Source organism: Heterodontus francisci, chromosome X (assembly GCF_036365525.1).
Source record: "Heterodontus francisci isolate sHetFra1 chromosome X, sHetFra1.hap1, whole genome shotgun sequence".
Classification (NCBI taxonomy): domain Eukaryota; kingdom Metazoa; phylum Chordata; class Chondrichthyes; order Heterodontiformes; family Heterodontidae; genus Heterodontus; species Heterodontus francisci.
The window spans coordinates 4,035,874-4,061,702 of NC_090421.1; the positions used below are offsets into that span (position 1 = coordinate 4,035,874).

Consider the following 25,829-nt stretch of genomic DNA (forward strand, 5'->3'; position numbering starts at 1 on the left):
AACTCAAGCTAGTCTCTCAAGATTTTGCACCTCCCTACTCAGGTGTGCAGCTACTGAACAACATGCTCAGTGCTGACTGCATGCTGCAATCATATAAATAAGCAGGCAACACGAAGTTTGCATGCTGTCTGCATTGCAACAAATGGGCATGGTTAATCATAATCCCCACATCTGTTTTTGGGCCTTATCCAATTTTTCCCCAGGATCTTTTACATAAATGGAGGCCCTTCACGTGTAACATCTGAAAAATAACACTCCCAACAATGCTACACTTCAAATCCTGCACTGAAATGTCAACCTAAATTATGTACTTTAGTCCCTGGGTTGAACCCACAACTTTCTGATGCCAAGGCAAGAGTGCTATCACTTAATACAAGAGAAAGTAAATTATCAAAACTATCAAATAAATGTAGATGATTGTAACTGAATTTTTGTTACTTTATTGTTTTTTATATATAGCAATACAATAAATGTACATGCAGAATTATTCAACTATATCTGCCTAAATTCATGAACTATGATCTACATAATCAAGTGCCCAAATCGCAATGTGCTATAATGGAACTATATCATTTAGCAATGTTTAACCATAAAAGTAGCAGTTTATTTTGTTATAAAAATCAAGAAATGCTGGAACCACTCAGCAGGTCTGGCAGCATCTGTGGAAAGAGAAGCAGAGTTAACAGTCTTCGGAACTAGCAAATATTAGAAAGGTTATAAGCAAGTGAGGCAAGAGATAACAAAGGAGGTGAGACAAGGCCACATAGCTGACCAAAAGGTCATGGAGCAAAAGGCAAACAATATGTTAATTGTGTGTTGAAAGACAAAGCATTAGTACAGATAGGGTGTTAACGGACTGAAGATTGAACAGCAGCAAGTACTAACATGAAAAAAACAGTGGGTAAGCAAACTGAACAAACTAAGATGAAATAAACAAAAAAAATTGTAAAAAATGTAAAAAAGAAAAAATAACTAAAAATAAAAGTAAAATGGGGGGGCCTGTCATGCTCTGAAATTATTGAATCAATGTTCAGTCCGGCAGGCTGTAGTGTGCTTTGTCTTTTAACACACCATTAACATATTGTTTGCCTTTGCTCCATGACCTTTTGGTCAGCTATGTGGCCTTGTCCAATCTACACCTTCTCCTTTGTTATCTCTTGCCCCACCCCCGCCTCACGTGCTTATAACCTTTGACATTTCTAATATTTGCTAGTTCTGAAGGGTCACTCCCCGAAACGTTAACTCTGCTTCTCTTTCCACAGATGCTGCCAGACCTGCTGAGTGGTTCCAGCATTTCTTGTTTTTATTTCAGATTTCCAGCATCCACAGTATTTTGCTTTTATTTTAGAGTTTGTTAGTTACATTTAATAACATGTATTTACGGTATTTCCAACTAAAATTACAATCACCAGAGTTTTATTTATCATATAACAAACAAAATAATTCCTATGGAAGGAATGCTCCTGTAGATATTGAAGGTAAGAATTTATATTATAAATAGTTGGTTATTTTTCACCATGTATAACACACCGGTCATTTCTTGGCTGACATACAATGAAGAGGAGCTGTTAGCAAGAACCAGAATGAGACCACTGAATAGCATCAATTCTGAACCAGAGAGATGCTTGGACTTTAGGAGCTGTCTGGGGAAGCTCATGAAAATCTGATGTAGAGCTAAGTTTAGCTTCAGTTTGTCTGCCTAAACAAAAACTTAGGCAGGTATGAACACTAAAAGTGGTACTAAGAAAAAAATGGCCTTGATTATCAATACAGTTTACGTTATCTTGTTTGAACATGTCTATGGGTTTATATTGACTACTCTTGACTGTTATCAAATATTACAGTGCAGTCTTCAAACACTATATCATTATACAAAAGTTATGTAACATATGTTTTATTAAGAGTCACAAACTTTCTAGATCCAATAGAACAATTTGGCAAATGGCAAAAAAAATCCAAACGTGGACAGCATGAGCCAGGCAGCATGTCAGAGTAAAGAAAAGCACTTGTGTTTAAATAGCACCTTTCGCAACCACAGGACATTCCAAAGTGCAGTCACTGCTATAATGTAGGAAATGCAGCAGCCAATTTGCACTCAGCAAGCTTCCCCAAACAGCACTGAGACTAATGACCAGATCATCTCTTTTCTTGAAGCGTTGGTTGTTATAAAATATACTAAGTTCCAAATTAAAGTGCCATTGCTCTTAACTAGATGGGTATTTTGCCAGTGTGTCCTAGGCATGATGTATAGGATTAAAATGTTCAAATTTTATGAAACGGAAGCAACTGAGTTAGAAAAATCCACAATAATATAAAAGCAAAATACTGCTGATGCTGGAAATACTCAGCAGGTCTGGCAGCAGCTGTGGAGAGAGAAGCAGAGTTAACGTTTCAGGTCAGTAACCTTTCATCAGAACTGGCAGATATTAGAAATGTAAAAGGTTTTAAGCAAGTAAAGTGGGGGTGGGGCAAGAGATAACAAAAGAGAAGGTGTTGATAGGACAGAAGGTCATGGAACAAAGGCAAATGGTATGTTAAAAGACAAAGCACTCCAAGCACAAACAGAAAACAGTGGGTAGGCACAGTAGAAACAAACTAAAAACAAAAAAAAAAATAACTAAACATAAAAAGGGGGGGTCCCATCATGCTCTGAAATCATTGAACTCAATGTTCGTTCCGGCAGGCTGTAGCGTGCCCAAAAGATAAGTAAGATGCTGTTCCTTGTGCTTGCGTTGATGTTCGCTGGAACACTGCAGCAATCCCAGAACAGAGATGTGAGCATTGGAGCAGGATTTGGGGGGGGGAAAATGGTGGTGTTGAAATGACCAGCAACCGGAAGCTCGGGGTCATGCTTACGGACTGAGTGGAGGTGTTCCGCAAAGCGGTCACCCAATCTGTGTTTGGTCTCCCCAATGTAGAGACCACCACATTATGAGCAGCGAATCCAGTATACTAAATTGAAAGTAGTACAAGTAAATCGCTGCTTCACCTGAAAGGAGTGTTTGGAGCCTGGGATAATGAGGAGACAGGCGGTAAATGGGCAGGTATTACACCTCCGTGGGAAGGGGACGAGGTGGTGGGGGGTAATGGAGGAGTGGACAAAGGTGTCGTGGAGGGAATGATCCCTTCGGAATGCTGACAGGGGAAGATGCGTTTGGTGGTGGCATCATGCTGCATGTGGCGGAAGTGGCAGAGAATGATCCTTTGGATCTGGAGGCTGGTGGGGTGGAAAGTGAGGACAAGGGGAACGCTGTCGCGGTTCTGGGAGGGAGGGGTGAGGGTAGAGGTGCGGGAAATGGGCCGGACATGGTTGAGGGCCCTGTCAACCACGGTGGGGGGGGGAAACCTCGGTTTAAGGAAAAAAGACACATCAGAAGCACTGTCATGGAAGGTATCATCAGAGCAGATGCGTTGGAGACAGAGAAACTGGGAGAATGGAATGGAGTCCTTACAGGAGGCAGGGTGTGAAGTATAGTCGCGGTAGCTATGGGAGTCGGTAGGCTTATAATGTAGATTAGTAGACAGCCTATCCCCAGAGATGGAGACAGAGAAGTCGAGGAAGGGAAGGGAAGGGAAGTGTCAGAGATGGACCAGGTGAGAGAAGAGTGGAAATTGGAAGCAAAGTTGATAAAGTTTTCTAGTTCTGGGCAAGAGCAGGAAACGGCACCGATACAGTCATCAATGTACTGGAAAAAGAGTTGGGGGAGGGGGCCGGAGTAGGACTGGAACAAAGAATGTTTGACATATCCCACAACGAGACAGGCATAACTAGGACCCATACAGGTACCCATAGCAACACTTTTTACTTGAAGGAAGGGAATGGAGTTAAAGGAGAAGTTGTTCAATGGAAGAACAAGTTCAGCCAGGCGGAGGAGAGTAGTTTTGGATGGGAACTGGTTGGGCCTCTGTTCAAGGAAGAAGCAGAGAGCCCTCAAACCGTCCTGATGGGAGGATGGAGGTGTAGGGAGATTGGATTTCCATAGTGAAGAGGCGGCGGTTGGGGCTAGGAAACTGGAAATTGTCAAAATGACATAGGGCGTCAGAAGAGTCACGGATGTAGGTGGGAAGAGACTGGACTGGAGACAAAAGATAGAGTCAAGATAGGAAGAAATAAGTTCAGTGGGGCAGGAACAGGCTGAAATAATGGGTCTGCCGTGACAGTCCTGTTTGTGGGTTCTGGGAAGGAGGTAGAAGTGGGCTGTCTGGGGTTGCGGGACTATGAGGTTGGAAGCTGTAACAGGAAGATCTCCAGTGGAGATGAGGTCAGTGGTTCAGGGGGAAGTGGGAGGAGGGCTGAGAGTTGGCGCTGAGCCTCTGCAAGGTAGAGGTCGAAAGAAAAATCCACATTTGATGGTTTTGGTATATTGAGCATGAGAACCAAAACTGTGCCCCTGATTTTTGCATGTAAGTTTACAAAACTATCCAACATTCAGAAACAGCACAACACAAACCCAAGTGACAAACACAGATCATGTGATGATGATCTGTCACTAGTGAACATTGTAATTTAACTGCAGTTATAAAGTGTATTAGCAATGCCTTGCTGGAGTAAAAGGCTATTGCAGGTCTGGATATTTGTACATAAGAACTGCAAGTGAAGTTTCTTAGTTTATGCAGTTATACGACTGTCCATAAACAGCTTTAAGATGCAATGTGAAATTGTGTACTGAATGCACCAAAATTCCAACTATTAAATCTCAAATCCCTTAGTTTTATTCAGCGTTGTTTGTTGATCAGATCAGACTCCCAGGAGGCGGTAGCTGACTCAAGGTCAATTAACTCTTTTGAAAAGGAGGTGGATGAATATCCATTGAAAAGGGCAATTGAGGATCAGAGAGGGAGCAACAGCACTGAATTTACCAGCAGGGGCTGGGGAGAAGGGAGGCTTTGATCAAATAATCATTCATTGACTGTGAATGGAGTGAACTAGATGGGCCGAATGGCCTTGTCTCACTCCAAACTTACCTAATGATCCTATTTAGGAAACAAAGTTGTCAATTGAAGGGTGTGGGTGTTTTACTATTCGAATGCTTCTGACACTGAACCAGAGAGCTGCTCAGGCTCTAGAGGTCACAAACTTGGTGACCTGAAGCCCATTTTTATATAGATGAGCTACAATACTTTTTCAAGAGTAATTACAGAAAGCTTTATAGCACTATTAGTTGCAAATTTTTTAAAAAGACTGTAGTTGAAGTTTTTACCCATGTTAAAACATGCTGCCCTGTGCATATCTTTTTAATTTTTTTTTTATTTTCACTCCCATTTATTGTCCAATTAGTAAGCTGTGAAATTTGAATACCAGCAGACTTTTTAAAAAAGGTATGCAAAGTTGTGGTGCTCCGAACCAGTTAAACCCAGGCAGGAAGCTAGGCGTGTCAGTAGGCCAGGTACTTTCTGCTTAGCCTTATTATTGAGTGACATTAACACAATCAACTCCAGGCTACATTCAGTTACTGTAAAGTGGATATATTAAGGCATTTACAATGGATTGTAGTGATGCCTTTCTTTTCAGTGAATAAAACAAACAGCTCCCAGGCTTTAATGGGGAACATCAGTCTACATAAGAACTAGGAGCAGGAGTAGGCAATTCAGCCCCTCGAGCCTGCTCCACCATTCAATATGACCATGGCAGATCTCATCTCGGCCTCAACTCCACTTTCCTGCCCGTTCTCCATAACCCTTCAACCCATTAAATTTGAAGAGATAGACAGGTTTTTAAATAGTACTCAATGTCTCGGCATCCACCGCTCTCTGGGGTAGTGACCTTTTGAGAGAAGTAATTTCTCATCTCTCTTTTAAATCTGCTACCTATTATCCTAAAACTATGACCTCCCGTTCTATATTGCCCCACCAGAGGAAACATCCTCTCGACGTCTACTTTGTCAATCCCCTTAATCATCTTATATACCTCAATTAGATCTCCTCTCATTCTTCTAAACTCTAGAGATTAAAGGCCTAAACTGCTCAATCTCTCTTCATAAGACAAACCCCTCATCTCTGGAATCAATCTAGTGAACCTCCTCTGAACTGCCTCCAATGCAACTACATCGCTCCTCAAGTAAGGGGACCAAAACTGTACGTAATACTCCAGGTGCGGTCTCACTAATGCCTTGTACAGTTGTAACAACACTTCCCTACTTTTATACTCTAATCCTTTAGCAATAAATGCCAAAATTCTATTTGCCTTCTTTATTACCTGCTGCACCTGCATACTAGTTTTCTGCAATTCATACTTGCAATGTAAAATGTTCTGTCCTGCCCAAATAGTCATTTTCCACTTAAATACTGGGCCTTGTATTCAGGGCTGGCAGGGGTTGTTGCAGAAAAAACTGCTGATCTTATACAGGCAGGGAATGGGTTCTCATTGCTAGATCCAAAATGGATGGGGAAAGTAGCTTGGCATGCCTAATTCCCCCCACTCCGGAAGTGTAGCAATTAGTGACTTACAAGTGTCTGCCTCAAATTGGCCCCTTGAGTATGGTAATGTCAGATTAGGGAAAAACAAGGCAGAGCATGCACCACTCCTTGGTGGAGTATTTCATATTGAAAGCATTTCTCTTTCTCCAGAGTGACACTCCCCCATTAGTTTTGTAAATAGTTTTCTAGACACTGCCACCAGTACTTTGTTGTCTCCTTTTACAATACTTGAACCACTGTCAGTTTTGGTTTTCAGGAGCACTGTTTAAATTAAGTGATAATGGACCTGGAATTTGAGGAGAAGCTGGTTGATTGAAGGAGTCTGTGGCTTTGTCCCTCCTTTTGATGACTACCCTTATACCTCCTGATTATTACCCTTCAGGTAAAACATATTCTAGCTTTTAAATGTGACCAGCCACAGACAACTCCGTCAGCACTCGTGACAGACTGCTTTCAATTGAGTTTGAACATACAGCATTCAGCCAATCTGAATTTTCGTGGGTTTTAATTGACTGTAGCAGAGAGTGAATCTATGAGACTATAATTTAATCATACTCTGCCCACTACTAACAGACAAATGGGTTAAAATAGTGGGTGAAATTTATCTTGGGTAGCAGCATGTCATTGATTTTGCTACAGGAACAGGACTACATCTACAAACTGTAATGGAAGCTTGCTAGATTTTAACAGCAGAGTACAGGCTTTCTCAAAGCTAGTGACATAAAAGATACAAAAGGAAAACCTGGTTAGTAGCAGGGTAATGTATTGTTAATTCTATACACAATGGCCCCAAGCAACCCATGTGGATCTCTCCACTTAATTCAATTTTAATGCCTAATTTTTTCACCAAGGAGTGAGGCTGCAAGCTGCTCATAGCCCCACACTGGAATGAGGGGAGTCCATGTATTTTTGTTGCTATGCCCCCACCCGCCCCAAACATTATTTCCATGCTCATCACACTTTACTGCTAAAATTGGGCTAGATCTTGCACAGCAAACCCGCCAGTGGAGCAAGTTTTCCCAGTCATGACATACCTCAGCTTAGGTTTTGGGAGCGGGTTGCTTTTAAAGAGCACTGTGAACACAGCAAAATTTATTCACAGTTACTTATATGTAGAATACAAACAATTCACAAATTCCCCACATATATTCCCATTGTTTGCATTCATACATATTGACACTTGGGAACCTCACAGATCCCACAGCAATTCTACAATTTTGGAGTGGTTATCAGAATTGCCTCTATGCCCAAAGCATCAGAAAACCACATTTTATAAGGTCTCCTACACCCACTGGGTCACCAAAGCCCTTGAATATTTTCACATTAATTTGGGTAGAAATTCAAAAAAGTAACAGATTTAGGGGTGCAAGATGTTCTATGTTCTAATGCTTTACTAATTTGGATTTTTTCTTGCTTTTTAAAAAAAAGGTGATCACTGCTGGGAACACAACTACTTTTCACCCCCTCTGATCAACACACTCCTGTTAGTATGGATCTAATTGTGTAATACCTAACACTATAAATTTAGTCCTAATTTCTGTACTACCTTCTGCACCACTGACATTTCCATTTCCCACACCAGCCACCCTTGTGAAGTTTTGTCTTGAGACTGCCAATTTTATATTAAATGACAGGCAGTAATGCACTGTAAACCCTCAGTAGGAATTGCTTTGAGACCTCCCTAACTTCTTTCACATAGGATCCTTACAATTGCCTTCCATTCCATTAGGTCTGAGCTGGATCTAAACCCAAGTTCCAGAGGTGAAAAAGCAGCACAGTCCTGTGGAACCATAGGTATTGTATACAATATGTTTTCAAACGGGAAGGGACTAATGTTGCTTTCTCAGTACTCTGATTGCAGTCTTTGGAACTTTGTGAACTAAAACAAAATATTGAATACAAAATATTAAAAAATGTAACATAATACTTTAAGTGGTATAAAATACTTCAATGGAAATAAAACCATTCAAAAATAGTTTGTAATAAACCAAAAACAAACTGAATAATGAGCTTAATAAGGCCACAGAACCACTCTATTCTTCCTTCAAATCGAACCTGTAACATGAAGAAAAGTTTTATTTTAATATGTTGTAATTTTGTAACATTATATGTACTATATCTTTAAAAAGGTTTACTCCCCTCTCCTGCAGACACTGGCTACCCTCCAGTGCCTCACAAAGTGGTGATACTTCATATGTCAGCCTAAATAATGAATGTTGACAGGGTATTTCAACTGTTAACACCATCGCAGCTGAGCCTGATCCGGTCCTCATCATGTAGCGGGAAGACTTGTGATAGCACTGGTATTACCACCGACTCATCACAAGGGTCATTTTCTACCAGTGCTGCCATCTGCTAGATTCTGATAATCAAACAGCGCCTCACTATTTCAGAGATGTTTAGGCAGGAAGTTCCACTGATCAGCCTGGGTTGCAACAAAGCTGGTGGTGATGCATTTCCCTCATGCTCTGAAAACATGAATCCAAAGCTCCTGCATTCACGATGAGGAGATGGACCATGTTTCATGCTCTCAACATCAGCTGAATGGATATCTCCACTAGCATGATTAAAGAAAATGGAAGAAAAATCAGAAGATGGAGAGTTATTCATGGTAACATGGGCAATGATCAGTTACTGCTAAAATAAAGAAAACACCAGTAACAAATTAGTTTAACTGACATGCAACTGCTTGGCCCATGTTGTCTCATTCTCCCACAATATGGCTTGCTCACTTACCACTGCGTTATCTCCTGAGTCAAGTCAACCAGTGAGAGATCAAAATGGAGCTGGAAGAGAAGCAGAGATGAAGGACCTGGTTAGAACCCAGATTCAGTAAAAGTAAGGAGACAGGGCACAAAACAAATAATGGATATCCAGCAGTGCTCACGATGGGCTTAGAATGATCATAACCTTGCAAGCACACAAATGCCCACAATGTCCTGCAGCAAGTTCATGATTTGGCTAAAGTTTTTTTTTAATCCTCAGGATTGATGTGGTTTGTAGATATTCAAATTTTCCAGTTCAATCATGATCATTCAAAAAAAATTGCAGGGGAATTGTGAATGTGGGTTGTGCTGTATTTGTTATATACTTAAGAGTATTTTTCTCTGCAACAATAGAACCTTTTGAAAGTTGTGCATAAGTGTACAATACCTTTCCAATCTCTCTGGACATGAAGGAAACACTGTTCTTCACAGTGAGATCCAGCTTTCTCTTCTGAGCTTCCTCCAATGAGATTTCAAATTCAAATCTGGGGGGGGGGAAATCACAAGAACAAAGTCCAGAATGAGAAAACACCATTCGGCCCATCAGTCCAGCTCCAACCAGAGTCCCTGGATGTTGATTCTACAGTGGACTCCCTCCCCTATCAACTGTTGATCTCTTATGTTAGGGATACCAGTTTCCTTTCCCAATCTGCCCAAAAGGAGAAAAAAAAAATCAAGTAATGTTGTAGATATCTCTCCAACCCATAATCCCTCTTCTCAACAGATTTAGTTCCAGTTGACCCCAAACCAACTTGGTTCTCTGGGAGGCTGTTCCACATGTAGAAAAAAGACAGATTTCTTCTGAATAGAACACAGGTTGGGGGAGGTGCGTAAACATTTTCACAAACAAATCACTTTAAATAATTGACTTTTAGTTTATGATGACTGTGGAAGCAACTGGAATAGGGAACAGAACTAGATTATTCAAAGTGCTGTAATTTTGTTTATAAAACATGACAACCTACAAGTTACATGCCTGTTAGTTCACTAAAATTCCTTAAGTCATACATTTCTCCTGTATACTTGGAAGACATAAAACTTGTGCAAAGATCAGATTCTGTGCTGTGATTTTACTGCTGAAAATGTTCAAAGAACTGCTATCCAATGTTACCCCTAATATTTGAGTATCCATGGCTGCTCATCAATTTTCCCTTCTTTTGTTCCCATCCCCCTCTTTTCCATTCATGCTCTCCTTTTGCTCTGGATCTCTCATCTATTCTGAACTCCTTACTTGTCATTATACTCTGGATTGATCGTTTTCTTCTTCACACTTGTTTTTCTCTTTGTCACTCGATTTTTGTCAGGGAGCAGAATTAGAGACACATATGGGTCAGGGATCTCCTTGGAATGGAGCTTCAAATTCCTGCAACAAACAACCAATCAACACTCAGCAATGCTTTTGTATATATTGTGTGGTTAGATTGAAAGTGATCTCTATAAACAAGTGCAATCACCAGATTGTTGTCCTTCATGCAATCTGCCTTCTCCAATATTAGACTGTCTTAAGGTTACAGGTTCCTCCGTAACTCTTTCCAATGCCAATGGATGTGGACACAATGAGTTGCTACCTGTGCCCCATGAGCCAGAATATTCCACAACTGTGAAGCGTTCTATCTGTTCCTTGTCCTAGCTCTGACTGGTGAATATAACTTGCACCCACAACCATTGGAATGGGAAGCCAGCACTTGGACGAAAATTAAACCCAAGGGATAGGTCATTTCTTTTTGTGACATTAACACTATTCTCTCCATTTAATTATTGTGAATGTTTCTTAACCATTTTTGTCTGATCACCATTTTATCCCTTTGTCCTCTCAAACAAAGTCCAGGGTATGTGGCCTGAGTGTACCACGAGAGAAGCACCGATGAAGTGGAATCACAGTCAATTGTCTCTCATGTTCCTTAGAAGCTTTTAGCCTTGTAGCTGTACCTAATGAATAAGACTTTCATGTTACACAGGGTTTTAAGTTCTGTGAGCTCAGAGGGATCTGGTGAAACTTATTGCTAAAATCAATGTAAAACACAATAAAGTTCATTGCTATTTCATGAAGTCCTGACTTCACCAATCTCCTGCAAAATGCCACCTGTGGAAAAACATACAGCTCCACCAACAAACCAACCAAAACTGAAAACTGTAGTTGGGATTCAAACACAAGACTCTGGTGTTGCAGTTTCCACACAGGTATTTTTTACTCTTCCAGCCAGAACACTCTCAGCACACTTAGTTAGGCCAACTGCAGTTGCCATGACATGTTTTTCTTTGGCCTAAGAGTCATGGTGAAAACCATGGTGCACTGGTTATAATGTGGAATTTGCTACCACAAAGTAGTTGATGTGAATAGCATAGGGACATTTTGGGGAAGCTAGCTAAGTACATGAGGGGGAAAGGAATAAAAGGATATATGGATAGGGTTTGATGAAGTAGGGGTGAGAGGAGGCTCAGCTGGAGCATAAATACTGGCAGTTGAGCCAAATGCCCTGTTTCTGTGCTGTAAATTCTACATAAGAACAATATCCCTACAGACTGTCAGTGTTCTATCAATGATTTCCCATTTAAACAATCAAATCTGTTATTCTGAGAAAGGGGAGGGAAGTTTACACAGCACTAGGAATCTTTGATGAAGTTTTTTAATGTTTGAAGTGGCATGTTAGTTAAGATGGATCAGCAGGGAATCCCATAATTGCACCTTGGGAGGGGTGACAATGATAAAACAGTGATTCTACACCTGATTACATAATTTCCAATTTAGGAATTCAGTACCATCTGCACATTCTCAATTGATTATTATTTGATCATTTACTACAATGAACTAAAACAATGTTCCAATATCTGAGAATTCTTACACTGGAAATTGATTATATGATTAACTGCTGTGGCCAAGGTCAGGTTTTGCAGCTATGGTGCACAGAAGGAAAATAAAAGGTGCCACTATATCCTGATGGACAAGAAAACAGGGCGAGAGAGACAAAATGCACATCCTGGTATTCCATTCCTTGAGTGACTTAAAAGCTGGGTCAGTCAGTACAGGATGTATGAAACGGTCCACAGAAGATTTTAACTGTGATCCGTGCATTGTAATGATTTATTAGTAGTAAAATGCAATGACTGCCTCCCAAGCCCTTACCTGCAGGAATGTACCACAAGCAGCAGTGTCCCTTGCTGCATGTTGTACTGCAGTGTCAGTTTGATCTGTGGTGACTCTAAACCATCCATTTTACTGAAACAGGAAGAGAATAGTGTCTGTGATTATATGAAAAGACAAGCAACAACTGCACAGCATGTTCCTGAGCAATTAATCAACAAGTTAGCCATCGGCTCAGGCTTCAGAGGCCCCTAGTTACGTGGATCCTCAATACACTCAATGTTAAGAGGCCTCCAGCTGCACTCTGACTTCCCGATTTTCTGGTGCAAAGTACTGGGGGGGGGGGGGGGGGGGGGGTGGCGGTGCAGGGTTAGTGTCTGTGCTGGGGATCCACTCAGGGCAGGAAAGCAGTAAAACAGTGTGCTTCCATCCTCTGACAGGTACAATGCACCTTAGGAAACATGGGATTATGGTTATGATTTAACTTTTAACCCTTGGCCTTTGCCATGCTACACAAAGTTAGTGTAGTCAATGTAGGGAAAGGGATAATGTATGCAACTGTATGAAAATAAAAAGTTGCTCTCTACCGATTTATTCTCTGTCGTAGATCCAGTTCAGATGATGTTGACTCGCCAGTTGGAATGTTGGTGCTATACTCTGAAGCACAGGAGGACACTGAATGAGTGCTGGGATCATTCACCAATGACGAAAGAGGTTTTCGTTCACTCTCGTCACTAACTGAAGGTGAGAAGGAGACATTCTCCACCTCGCATTTAGCTGGTTCCTGTGCCGTGGTCTGAATTGAGAAAAGCTCTCTGGAATGCTCAGAAACGAGAATCTGTGGCATAATAAAAGCAAAAAGACAGAACATAGACATTTAAGTCCAGTCGGACGAACCCATTATATAAAACCGAGCACCCACATGTATAAAAAGAACAGAACAGTCAGAGCAGCCCTGTGTATAAAAGAAAGCTGCGTTTGCTGACAGCCCAACCACTAGGTGGCACAGAACTTGCACATGTGCAAATGCAAGCTCTTCAACTGGAATGTCAGTGTCTGCGACGTTCAGGCAGCTGCCAGGATTAAAGATGGCGCTATTCAATTTATCACAGGAAATGCTTATGGCTAGCTCGTTCTAGCAAACTAACCTTACATTAAGTTGGATGGAAGCCCAGTAATATGCTACTATGTAGTTACCGGATACTAACTGTAATCATCAGATTCATTTAATGTTCCAGTAATCCTATTAAATACAAAAGGAATTTTAGATAGTGAATTGGCACCCTGATCGAAAATCGGGCAGAGTATAAAATGTGCTACCAATTTGCTATTGTGATTCCTTTATATGACTGGCCAGGACTGATTTCACTCGAACGCAGCTACTAGCTCCCGCCCCACTGACCACTCTCCCCACTTGGCAACTCGCTTTCTCCCTCTCCTCCGGACGCCCCCCCCCACCCCACCCCCAGCCGACTGTTACCCGCTTACGCCACTCCGTTCTCCAGGCGCATCACCCCCGCACCCCCACCCTCTAGCTCCAGGCTGTGCCGCTTCCCTCCTCTCGACCACTCGCTCCCACGTTTGATCAGTCGCCACTCGCCATCCGAAGAAGCAAGGTGGGCTGCAAAGAGTGATGTAGGAGCGAGTAGCGAATGCCCGAGAGGAGTGAAGCGGTGTGGCCGGGGTCGGGGAAACAGCGAGCAAGCAACCAGAGAATGGGATGGCACAAGCTGGGAACAATCGGCCAGGGGAGTGGGGGCGCGTGGGCGTGGAGCAGCAAGGCCTGGAGCGAGCGGCTGAGGGGAGGAAGTGTCGAGGCCTGGAGCAAGTTGCCAAAGGTGGGGGAAAAGACAGCTCTAGCCTCAAAGTTGCCCATTCAGCCGCTTCCTTCAGCCGAGTGAGGGTTTGGATACCTGATGACGCTTTAGCGCGCATGCACGAAAATAGACCAGGCGCAGATACATGATGACGTTGGCGCTATGCGATGACGTCATCCTGTGCACACGCCACTTAGTCCTGGCAAGATGTCGCTGCGCATGTGCGCAGCTTGGTGCACTCTGATGCCTCAAACCTGATGCTCTCATACCTCAAAATGAGGTGAAACTAACAACCCAGGCCTACTTGCACGCTGAACAGCGTAAACAGCATACGACAGACAGAGCTAAGTGATCCCACAACCAATGGATCAGATCAAAGCTCTGCAGTCCTGCCACATCCAGTCGTGAATGGTGGTGGACAATTAAAGCAACAAACTAGAGAAACAAATATCCCCATCCTCAATGATGGGGGAGCCCAGCACATCAGTGCAAAAGATAAGGCTGAAGCATTTGCATTCAGCTTCAGCCAGAAGTGCCAAGTGGATGATCCATCTCGGCCTCCTCCTGAAGTCCCCAGCATCACAGATGCTAGTCTTCAGCCAAATTCAATTCACTCCACGCGATACCAAGAAACGACTGAAGGCACTGGATACTGCAAAGGCTACGGGCCCTGACAACATTCCGGCAATAGTACTGAAGACCTGTGCTCCAGAACTTGCCGCACCCCTAGCCAAGCTGTTCTAGTACAGCTACAACACTGGCATCTACCTGGCAATGTGGAAAATTGCCCAGGTATGGCCAGTACACAAAAAGCAGGACAAGTCCAAACCGGCCAATTACCACCTCATCAGCCTACTCTCAATCATCAGTAAAGTGATGGAAGGGGTCATCAACAGTGCTATCAAGCGGCATTTGCTTAGCAATAACCTGCTCAGTGACGCTCAGTTTGGGTTCCGCCAGAGCCATTTGGCTCCTGACCTCATTACAGCCTTGGTTCAAACATGGACAAAAGAACTGAACTCCAGGTGAGGTGAAAGTGATATCAAGGCAGCATTTGACCAAGTATGGCATCAAGGAGCCCTAGCAAAACTGGAGTCAATGGGAATCAGGGGGAAAAATGCTCCGCTGGTTGCAGTCATACATAGCGCAAAGGCAGATGGTTGTGGTTAATGGAGGTCAATCATCTCCACTCCAGGACATCACTGCCGGAGTTCCTCAGGGTAGTGTCCTAGGTCCAACCATCTTCAGCAATGACCTTCCTTCAATCATAAGGTCAGAAGTGGGGATGTTCGTTGATGATTGCACAATGCTCAGCACCATTCGTAACTCCTCAGATACAGAAGCAGTCAGTGTCAAAATGCAGCAAGACCTGGACAATATCCAGGCTTGGGCTGATAAGTGGCAAGTAACATTCGTGCCACACAAGTGCTAGGCAATGACCATCTCTGAAAAGAGAGCATCTAACCATCTCCCCTTGACATTCAATGGCATTATGATCACTGAATCCCCCATTATCAACATCCTTAGGGAGGGGTTACCATTGACCAGAAACTGAACTGGAGTAGCCATATAAATATTGTGGCTACAAGAGGTCAGAGGCTAGGAATCCTGCAACGAGTAACTCACCTCCTGACTCCCCAAAGCCTGTCCACCATCTACAAGGCACAAGTAAGGAGTGTGATGGAATACTCTCCACTTGCCTGGATGGGTGCAGCTCCAACAACACTCAAGAAGCTCGACACCATCCAGGACAAAGCAGCTCACTTGACTGGCATTCCATCCACAAACATTCACTCCCTCCACACTGAGAGACAGTGGCAGCAGTGTGCACCATCTACAAGATGCACTGCAGCAACATACCAAGGCTCCTGAGATAGCACCTTCCAAACCCGCAACCTTTACCACCTAGAAGGACAAGGGCAGCAGATGCATAGGAACACCACCGCCTGCAAGTTCCCGTCCAAGTCACACACCATCCTGACTTGGAACTATGTCGCTGTTCCATCACTGTCGTTGGGTCAAAATCCTGAAACTCCCTTCCTAACAGCACTGTGGGTGTACCTACCCCACATGGACTGCAGCGATTCAAGAAGGCAGCTCACCACCACCTTCTCAAGGGCAATTAGGGATGGGCAATAAATGCTGGCCGAGCCAGCAACGCCCACATCCCATGAACAAATTTAAAAAAACTTTGGCACAGGCCGCATTATGTGGTAGAGGCCATTAATCACAATAGAAAGCATGTTCACATGTTGGACATACGCACAAATGTACATGCACAGGTACACATACATTAGCATACAAACAGGTACACACATTAATGTACATTTTACACATACTTGTTGCATATTCTCTTACCCCTAGAATGATTTTTAACATGATTTGACTATTCGGTCCTGAATTGTCCAGCTGAAACCATTTGTCTAAAGTCAGATTCTTGCTGGTCAGCAGTTGGGAGAGTGGAAGTGTCAGAGTCCCCAGGACATGACTGTCATCCTTAACCTAGGGAACAATTTTGAAAATGAAAATGTTGTGCGCTAGAATCTTTGAAAACAAGGAAAGGGATGCTACATATCGTAGTTTAAAATAAGACAAAAATAAAATTCACTAGATTTACTATAATGATGTGTTCCTACATTATTTGAGTTAAGTTTGCTGATGTACCGAGGTGACGTAACCAAGATGTAAAATAGTCAATTAACAATAGCATTTCATGTTCTGGCATTCTTGCTGTTTACCTGAACCTCCAGACGTTCCACATTTGGATTCCCTACAAGGAATGAAAACCACTCCTCCCAAATGGGTAGTTCTGTGTTATTAATAACCTGTAAAAGAGAAATATACGATTAGCAGTTTGTAGTTGTGCACACAGAACCAGAAAACTTTATTAAATTGTGGGTTTCAGCAATGTGACTCCATTCTTGAAACTCTCAGGCAGTAGAATCTAACCCATTGCATCATCTAGTTCCCTGTAATATACCAAATTACCTCTTACTTTAAATGTATTTGGAAGAAAATGGGCTCATCAGTGATAGGCAACATGGTTTTGTGCAGGGAAGGTCATGTCTTACCAACTTAATAGAACTCTTTGAGGAAGTGACAAAGTTGATTGATGACGGAAGGGCTGTAGAATTCATATACATGGACTTCAGTAAGGCGTTTGATAAGGTTCCCCATGGCAGGCTGATGGAGAAAGTGAAGTCGCATGGGGTCCAAGGTGTACTAGCTAGATGGATAAAGAACTGGCTGGGCAACAGGAGACAGAGAGTAGCAGTGGAAGGGAGTTTCTCAAAATGGAGACGTGTGACCAGTGGTGTTCCACAGGGATCCGTGCTGGGACCACTGTTGTTTGTGATATACATAAATGATTTGGAGGAAAGTATAGGTGGTCTGATTAGCGAGTTTGCAGACGACACTAAGATTGGTGGAGTAGCAGATAGTGAAGGGGACTGTCAGAGAATACAGCAGAATATAGATAGACTGGAGAGTTGGGCAGAGAAATGGCAGATGGAGTTCAATCAGGGCAAATGCGAGGTGATGCATTTTGGAAGATCCAATTCAAGAGTGAACTATACAGTAAATGGAAAAGTCCTGGGGAAAATTAATGTACAGAGAGATTTGGGTGTTCAGGTCCATTGTTCCCTGAAGGTGGCAACGCAGGTCAATAGAGTGGTCAAGAAGGCATACGGCATGCTTTCCTTCATCGGACGGGGTATTGAGTACAAGGGTTGGCAGGTCATGTTACAATTGTATAAGACTTTGGTTCGGCCACATTTGGAATACTGCGTGCAGTTCTGGTCGCCACATTACCAAAAGGATGTAGATGCTTTGGAGAGGGTGCAGAGGAGGTTCACCAGGATGTTGCCTGGTATGGAGGGCGCTAGCTATGAAGAGAGGTTGAGCAGATTAGGATTATTTTCATTAGAAAGACGGAGGTTGAGGGGGGACCTGATTGAGGTGTACAAAATCATGAGAGGTATAGACAGGGTGGATAGCAAGAAGCTTTTTCCCCCAGAGTGGGGGATTCAATTACAAGGGGACACGAGTTCAAAGTGAAAGGGGAAAGGTTTAGGGGGGATATGCGTGGAAAGTTCTTTATGCAGAGGGTGGTGGGTGCCTGGAACGCATTGCCAGCAGAGGTGGTAGACGCGGGCATGATAGCGTCTTTTAAGATGTATCGAGACAGATACCTGAATGGGCAGGAAGTAAAGAGATACAGACCCTTAGAAAATAGGCGACAGGTTTAGATAGAGGATTTGGATCGGCGTAGGCTTGGAAGGCCGAAGGGCCTGTTCCTGTGCTGTAATTTTCTTTGTTCTTTGTATTCTTTCTTCCCACTTTAAAATAGGTTCTGAAGGACAGGGTTAATTTTCTGGTCATAAAAGGTGAGCATCTCATTGCCAGGAATGGAACAGAGTGCCATCAAACACTCTCAGCGCAGGTTAGATATTGAGTAAAGCTCCCTCTACACCAGGGGTGTCCAACCTTTTTGGGATGGGGAGGAATTTTTGCCCTACATAGAGGGACGGTAAGCAAATTTTGGAAAGATAAAGGCATTAAAAATTTATCCTCCTATCAAAACAACAACAAATGTGCATTTTTGTGAAGAACCTTTAAATAAGAAGACTAATTTATTGACTTACTTTGTCATCACTATATTGAAAACTAATTTAGTGACATACCTGGCATTGTTTTTGCTTGCACAAGTAGTCAGTCTCTGCCCACACACTTGATGTAACAATGCAGAGTATTCTGCAGATTTCCATCCTTGATCTCTCACCCCCCACCCCTCCCTCTCCCTGCACTCTCGCTGTGTCTCTCTTTCCCTCCCCCCTCTCTAGGACTAGGGGACACAAACTGAAAGATGCAGGGGGAATACGAGGAAGTACTTTTTTTGTGCAGTGGGTGGTAATGACCTGGAACTCGCTGCTCACAAGGGTGCTGGAAGCTGAGACGATCAATGACTTCAAGAGGTCGTTGGAAGGCCACCTGAGAGAAATAGACCAGTAGGGCTACGGAGATCGAGCTGGGGAGTGGGACTGACTGCATAGCACTGTGGAGAGCTGACATGGACTTGATGGGCTGAATGACCTCCTCCTGTGCTGTAAATAAATGGCAGTATGACTCTCTGTCTCTCTCTCTCCCCCTCTTTCTGTGTCTCCCTCGCTCCGTGCTCCCCGCTCCCCAGAGCAGCCATTCCCACAACCGGATAATTACCATGCCTGTTTTATTTAAGTTGGGGTGAGTGGAGATGGGAACCTTCCCAATGTGCAGGATACAGGACATTTACTAAACTGTGTGATAACAGCAGGGGTGGCCGATCCCAGGGCGCCTGCGCTGCAGTCCACCAGTCAGTGCTAACGATGTCCGGACAGCCCATCAGTACAGGAAGTGACCAATCACAGACAGGGGTTCCCCCCGTCCATCAGACAAGTCCCGCCTACCCCCTCTGCCAGACGTACAGGGGAGCCGTCAATCAGCCGAGCCACAGACAGATTGACGGGCCGGATGGAAACCTTCAGCTCTTCAGCTTTTCTCTAAAGAGCTGGGTTCTGGCTCGCGGGATGTATGTTGGACAACCCTGCTCTACATTGTCTCACCAAACACTCCCAGGCCAGGTACAACATGCACAGTAAATTCCCTATCAATATTCCTCAACCCTAATCTCAAAATTCACCTACGACTGTACCAATGTGACAGGATACTTCCATTTTCCTTAACAGCCATTCCTATGGCCTTTCTGACCAAGCTGCAAATGTCGTTCTAATTCGTGCAGAATTATCACCCAGATGAGGAGTGAGACCATGATTTCATATATCATCAGATTGTTAATGAAATTGCTTTATTGCAGTTCTTACCACCTCCATTTATATGTTGATTTTGGTTTTGAAACAAAATGAGAATTGATATTAAATCATTCTACAGGCTGCGTGATGAACTGGTGAGGAGGTTGTCCAATGATAACAATCTGAGGAATTTTTGTTTTGCTGTTGGGAGTGGCTGCTTTCTCGGATGGCTGAGCTGGCTTGCAGAATGTGACTGGCTGTAATACAGGGGAGCCAGAATAGCGGGCTGATCTGTCACTCAGTACCTCCTTAGATCTGCTTTTTGAATAATATGATTCTCCTAACTTTACCAGGAATGACTTTCAGCATATTTTGCAGTGACAAATCACCAGCCCTAACCTCAATGTTCAAGATTACATATTGACATGGAGACAGGGGAAATCCTCCCTTCTATACCTTTGGCCTTCATTCAGGGACAAACTCAGCTTTTCTCTAAAGAGCATTATTTTCTCCAGATGCTAGAAATTGTTGCATTCTGAAAGCTCCAAAGCTCTTTAACCAGCGAGAGGGTCAGTCTCTTACCTGACTTTTAAATGAGGTGCGATTGACAGTGATCTGAACCATTGGACTGGGGCGCTTCTTCCCTTTCTTCATCTGCGTGAACATAGAAGATCCACAGTTAGAATCACAGCAATGAATAAGAGCTAGCAACTTAATTCAACTTTCAGTAATGGTCTTATTCTATATTGTACAATAACAATGACACAATCATCAAGAAAAGACTTATCTTGAATGGTCAAGATTAGAATATAGCATAGTAACGTACATATGCAAACCCTATTTGAATGAGTGGTTGGGTCTTAGTTTTGGAGTCAGGGCATTGGACAAGGTGCCCCATATAAATTGATACATGAGCCTTGCTGGATAGCTTTGAAATATAGATCCTTCCCTTTCCAACTATATCTCGAACAAGCCTAGATGCAGACTCGCCCATACAACAGCAGGGACCAAACAGCTTCAGCAATTATAACTGGGACAGAAATCGCCATTTTATTGAGAATCAACAAGCCTGAGGCTTACAGGAAGTTCATGTGCCCTGTCCAGATAGACGGTCAAGATGGCAGCAGATGGTTCCACCTCGTTCTGTGTGAAGATGGTCCTGTTAGCCTGAAGCACCTGCAAATGGATGGATGGGGGGGGTAAAATCATTAAAGTAAAATACCAACTGTCAGATTAGACTGAACAATAGGGATAAGCTGCTTCTTTATAACTTCCCATTAACAGAATAAAACCCAATAATGCAAAATCCTTCACCTAGACTCCCTTTCCGTCTGGCTGGTCATAGTGTCCCTATTTTGGTTCTGGAGACTGGTGCATTTTGAGAAATGTACAGGAATTTTACAGTCCCAATTTCATTCTACAGTACTTTCTAAAATTACTTCTTTATTTTAAAAAAACAAGCTCCCAGTCCTGTTGGTAATTGCTAATCTACATGGGTGAGACACATCACTGGCTATGATCAGACTGAGGCTCACCATCCTGGTCAGAGTGACACGCGTCTGTCCAGTTGCTTTCAACATAATAACTAAGGTGTACGTTTTCAACTTCAAAACACGATGTGCAGCTTCCAAAAGTGAAAACTCTTTGTTCTCCCCTCAACCAGCTACATTTGATAAAACACAGACTCAACCTGCAGGAGCAGAATTTCATCCCAAGTTATTTGGAACTCACCGAGTCTGCAGCTGGCACCATTCCCACTATATCATGCCCATAAGGCACTGTGCCATGTGCGGTGTCTTCTTGGGCAAAGAGACAAAACCACATGAGAAATGAAAGAACTGGACAGTCAGTGGAAGGAAAACCAATCTCACCTGGTCTAGGATAACTGAATCCATGCCCGGTGGCAACCATTCCAACTTGAGATGAAGTTTTCCTGATTTGACATCACTCAGCATGAACCACTGGAGATGGACAAGGAAAAGAAACGTATAATTGCGTAGCATTGTGATTAGGATAATTGCTTTATTCCCCAACTTTAATGAGGAACTAGCCTGTATAATGTCATGCAGACAATGATCCTTGGGCCGACTGGTCGTAGAAAGGGTTGCCACTTGAATAGCTCTCAACTAGACACTCTGTTCTTGGAGCTGGCTTTGAAATGTAAACCTGGCAGCAAAAGTCTAGTTTTCTGTGTGTTTGTGTTTTTTATTATTGTGGAGCTTACAGTAAAATATCAAAACTCGACCAACAGCTGAAAAATCATCAGGATCACGCAAAATGTTCATCACTATCAAAAGGGAAAGGAACACTTGTTAGAGAAAGAGATTAGATTAGGTGGCTTCATGTGGCAAGAAACACTGGTGCAGATGAAATGGGCTAAATGTCTGTTTTGGCATTTTGACAAGCCATGGAGATAATTTTCAGCTGCCCTACTGTCTGGAAAACGTACGAACATACAGATAGCCTGCTCTCTGGTTGGCTCCAAGAACATGTTGTTCTAAGAAACTATCCCGAAAACATTCTATGAACTCATCATCTCGGCTACCTTTGCCCATCTGATTTTCCCAGTATATATGCAGATTAAAATCCTCCATGATTATCGCTATCCCTTTCTGACAAGTTCCCATTATTTCTTCCTTTATATCCCGTCCTACCATGTGGTTACTGTTAGGGGGCCTGTACACCACTCCCACAAGTGACCTTTATCATTTCTCATCTCTACCCAAACCGCTTCTACATTCTGGTTTCCTGAACTTAGGTCAATCCCTCTCTATTGTGCTAATACCATCATTACTTAACAGAGCCACCCCTCCACCTTTTCCTAGCTTCCCGTCTTTCCTAAATGTCATGCACCCTTCAATATTCAGGCCCCAATCTATGTCATCCTGCAGTCATTGGTCTCTGTAATGGCCAAGAGATTGTACTTATTTGTTTCTGTTTGTGCTATCAGTTCATCTGTTTTGTTTTGAATGCCAAGTGCATTCAGATACAGAGCCTTTATTTTTGTAACCTCTAGCCTTATCTGCTGACTTACTCTTAGATTTGTACTCACTGTCCCTTCCTGTCACGGTGTTACTCAGTTCCCATATTAATACCTTTCTCTCTTGCCTTATCTCTACTCTTTGATTTACCACATCTTCCCAAATTTGATCCCTTGCCCCCAAGATTTAGGTTAAAACCCTCTCTACTTCTAGTTATGCGGCTCGCTAGAACACTGGTGCCAGCACAGTTCAGGTATAGACCATCCTAACGGTACAGCCATCACTCTCCACAGTACTGATGCCAGTGCTACGAGAACCAGAACTCATTTCTACCAAACCAGTCTTTGAGCCACTCATTCATTTCTCTAATCTTATTTGCCCTATGCCAATTTGCACTTGCATCTTGGATTCTTCCCAGTCTCTTCCAGATAACTCTTGCAAGACAATACCCTAATGAATAGGATGTCCGGGCTAGACAAGCACTCTGTGCTGGTAGGCTACTTAGTTTGAGCTGGTTAAATTCCCTAATCCTTAACATTTCCCAACCTGTGCCTGAAAGTTCAGTTAAGTATGGTGTGTCATGATGGGGATTGAGTGAGCAATCTGTATCAGTAAAACAGGCACTCCAGTTATGTGGAAGCTCATTGGAGCTAAAGGTCTGCAAAGGAAACCCGACCAAGCCCAAATGCCAGACCTGGAAGTGCGACCCGACCCGAACCTGACACATGTCGTCAGGTCCCGTTGGGGTCGGGTCAGGTATCAAGCCTTTACCCATGTACTGATGTAAAGGCCTGATACCCGACCCGACCCCGACGACGTGTCAGGTTCGGGTCGGGTCGCACTTCCGAGTCTGGCATTCGGGCTCGGTTGGGTTTCCTTTGCAGACCTTGAATTGGAGCCACCCAATTTCTATCCATTAATTTAAATGGATCGAAAATCAGAAAGGCTCCCTTCCTGATATAAGCTCCTCCTCCTTGCCCGATTTGCCTACAGCTGCTGCACCCAGGGGATCCAATACTCTGAGCTACAGCAAAAGGAAAATCTCATTTCAATTAACCAGATTGTCATACCTCATCCATAACTTTATTGTTCATGACGTCCTTGTAGCTGATCTTCAATCTGCATGTAAGAGATTACAATTTAAATCGAACACATCATGGAAATTCTTTTACATTACAAGTGAATACAACTGAACATGGACTTTCCTAGAAACCAGTTGATTTGGTAGAAGTGTGGTGGAATTACAGTGACCACCCAGAGAACTTTCAAAACTAAGTGTCTAACTAGTTTATGGTGTTTTGTTGACTTTTTGATCGAGCAGAGTAGAGGGAGCTTTACTCTGTATCTAACCCTTTTTTTTTTTCTTTTGAAGCTTTACTCTGTATCTAACCCCGTGCTGTACTTGCACGGGGAGTGTTTGTGGGGACAGTGTAGAGGGAGTTTACTCTATATCTAACCCCTTTTCTTTTGTTTTCTCTTTTCTTTTTGGGACAGTGTAGAGGGAGCTTTACTCTGCATCTAACCCCCGTTTTAAAAAATATTTTATGTCGAGGGGGCCTTGATTCCTCAGGCCCCCTTTATATACATTATTAAAAATAACTTTATTAAAAACAGATAAATAAACCAAAAACTCAAATTAAAATGCCATTCTCGGCATTGACGATGCACTCCAGTCCTTGTGGTGCCCACTGGTCGCGGAAGGCCTCAAACGTACTGGTGGACACCGCATGCTCCTTCTCCAGGGACACCTGGGCGCGAACGTAACCGCGGAAGAGGGGCAGGCAATCAGGGAGGACGGACCCCCCGACGGCCCGCAGCCTGGACCTGCGAATTGCCATCTTGGCCAGACCCAGGAGCAGACCGACGAAGAGATCCTCCTCCCAGCCCACGCCCCTCCGCACCGGGTGCCCAAAGATCAGGAGCGTGGGACTGAAGTGCAGCCAGAACTTGAGGAGCAGCCCCTTCAAATACTGAAAGAGGGACTTCAACCTCGCACACTCCATATATACGTGAAACACTGACTCGTCCAGGCCGCAGAAAGTACAGGCAGCCTGGGAGTCCGTGAACCTGCTTAAAAGTCTATTGCACGGGACTGCCCTGTGCAACACCCTCCACCCCAGGTCCCCGTTGTAAAGGGGGAAGACTCCCGCGTAGAGAGACCTCCATCGGGGTTTCCCCTCGCCGCCAGATGGCAACGCGTACCGCCAGGGAGTGTCCAGCCGGCTGACGAGGGCAAGGAAGTGGAGAGTGTGCAGGAGCAACCCGTACAGGAAACTCCTCCGCACCGATTGGAATGGTACGGAGGGCATTTCCGAGAGGCGGCTTGGGTGCGGGACCGGCTCCCGAGGAGGGTTTCGGGGCCTGGGTCCGATGAGCAGTTCCGGCCGAGAGCTCTCTGCTCTCCCGAGCCCCCTCGCCACCTGCAGTGAGGGGCGTCCCGGGGGCTTTGGCTACTCTCCGCCCACCGGTCCGTCCCCGGAGTCGGCCCCCCGGACAGCCAAGGCGCTCTCCTCCGCCGGCGGGGGAGCGCCCTGACAGGAGGCGACCATGTTCCAGACTCGGAATAGATCCCGGTAAAAGACAGGCAAATTCCCTCAGAGAGGCGCAGCTCACGGTCTCTACAGGGAGCTGTGTGTCGTCTTGAAGGCAGTGACACTGGCGGAAAAAATACGTCGCCAGCGCACGCCATCTGGGAGGACGCTCGTCGTACAGGTATCTCTGCAGGGTCCGAAGGCGGAGAGTCGCAGCCTGGGTGCAGCCGCACACCAGCGACTGGCCGCCCTCCTCGATCGGGAGACTCAGGACTGCGGCAGAGACCCAGTGTTTCCTCTTGCCCCAGAAGAAACTCGTTGATTTCTTCTGGATCTTGGTGGCAAATGCAGGGGGCGGGGCCAAAGTGACCAACCGGTACCACAGCATGGAGGCCACCAGTTGGTTTATGACCAGCGCTCGGCCCCTGTAGGAAAGCACTCGGAGCAGTC

The 25,829-nt window shown here is 44.0% G+C and overlaps 1 protein-coding gene across 4 annotated transcripts in view; it reads right to left on the minus strand.

The window, feature by feature from the left end:
* Positions 1-439: 439 nt before the first annotated feature.
* esyt1a (extended synaptotagmin-like protein 1a) overlaps positions 440-25,829 on the minus strand; it is a 155,199-nt gene continuing 129,809 nt past the window's right edge. For 3 of the 4 annotated variants that reach the window (XM_068024551.1, XM_068024550.1, XM_068024552.1), the window contains 12 exons: positions 23,919-23,967; positions 21,739-21,828; positions 20,948-21,043; positions 20,450-20,521; positions 16,820-16,906; positions 16,440-16,583; positions 12,852-13,102; positions 12,307-12,399; positions 10,414-10,545; positions 9,571-9,667; positions 9,154-9,203; positions 440-8,472 (listed from right to left, as the gene is read on the minus strand). In XM_068024551.1, the coding sequence (XP_067880652.1) occupies positions 8,451-8,472; positions 9,154-9,203; positions 9,571-9,667; positions 10,414-10,545; positions 12,307-12,399; positions 12,852-13,102; positions 16,440-16,583; positions 16,820-16,906; positions 20,450-20,521; positions 20,948-21,043; positions 21,739-21,828; positions 23,919-23,967 (1,183 nt within the window). In that variant the 3' untranslated portion in view covers positions 440-8,450. The remainder of the gene's footprint in view (positions 8,473-9,153; positions 9,204-9,570; positions 9,668-10,413; positions 10,546-12,306; positions 12,400-12,851; positions 13,103-16,439; positions 16,584-16,819; positions 16,907-20,449; positions 20,522-20,947; positions 21,044-21,738; positions 21,829-23,918; positions 23,968-25,829) is intronic. The other variant, XR_010971233.1, reaches the window with a different exon arrangement.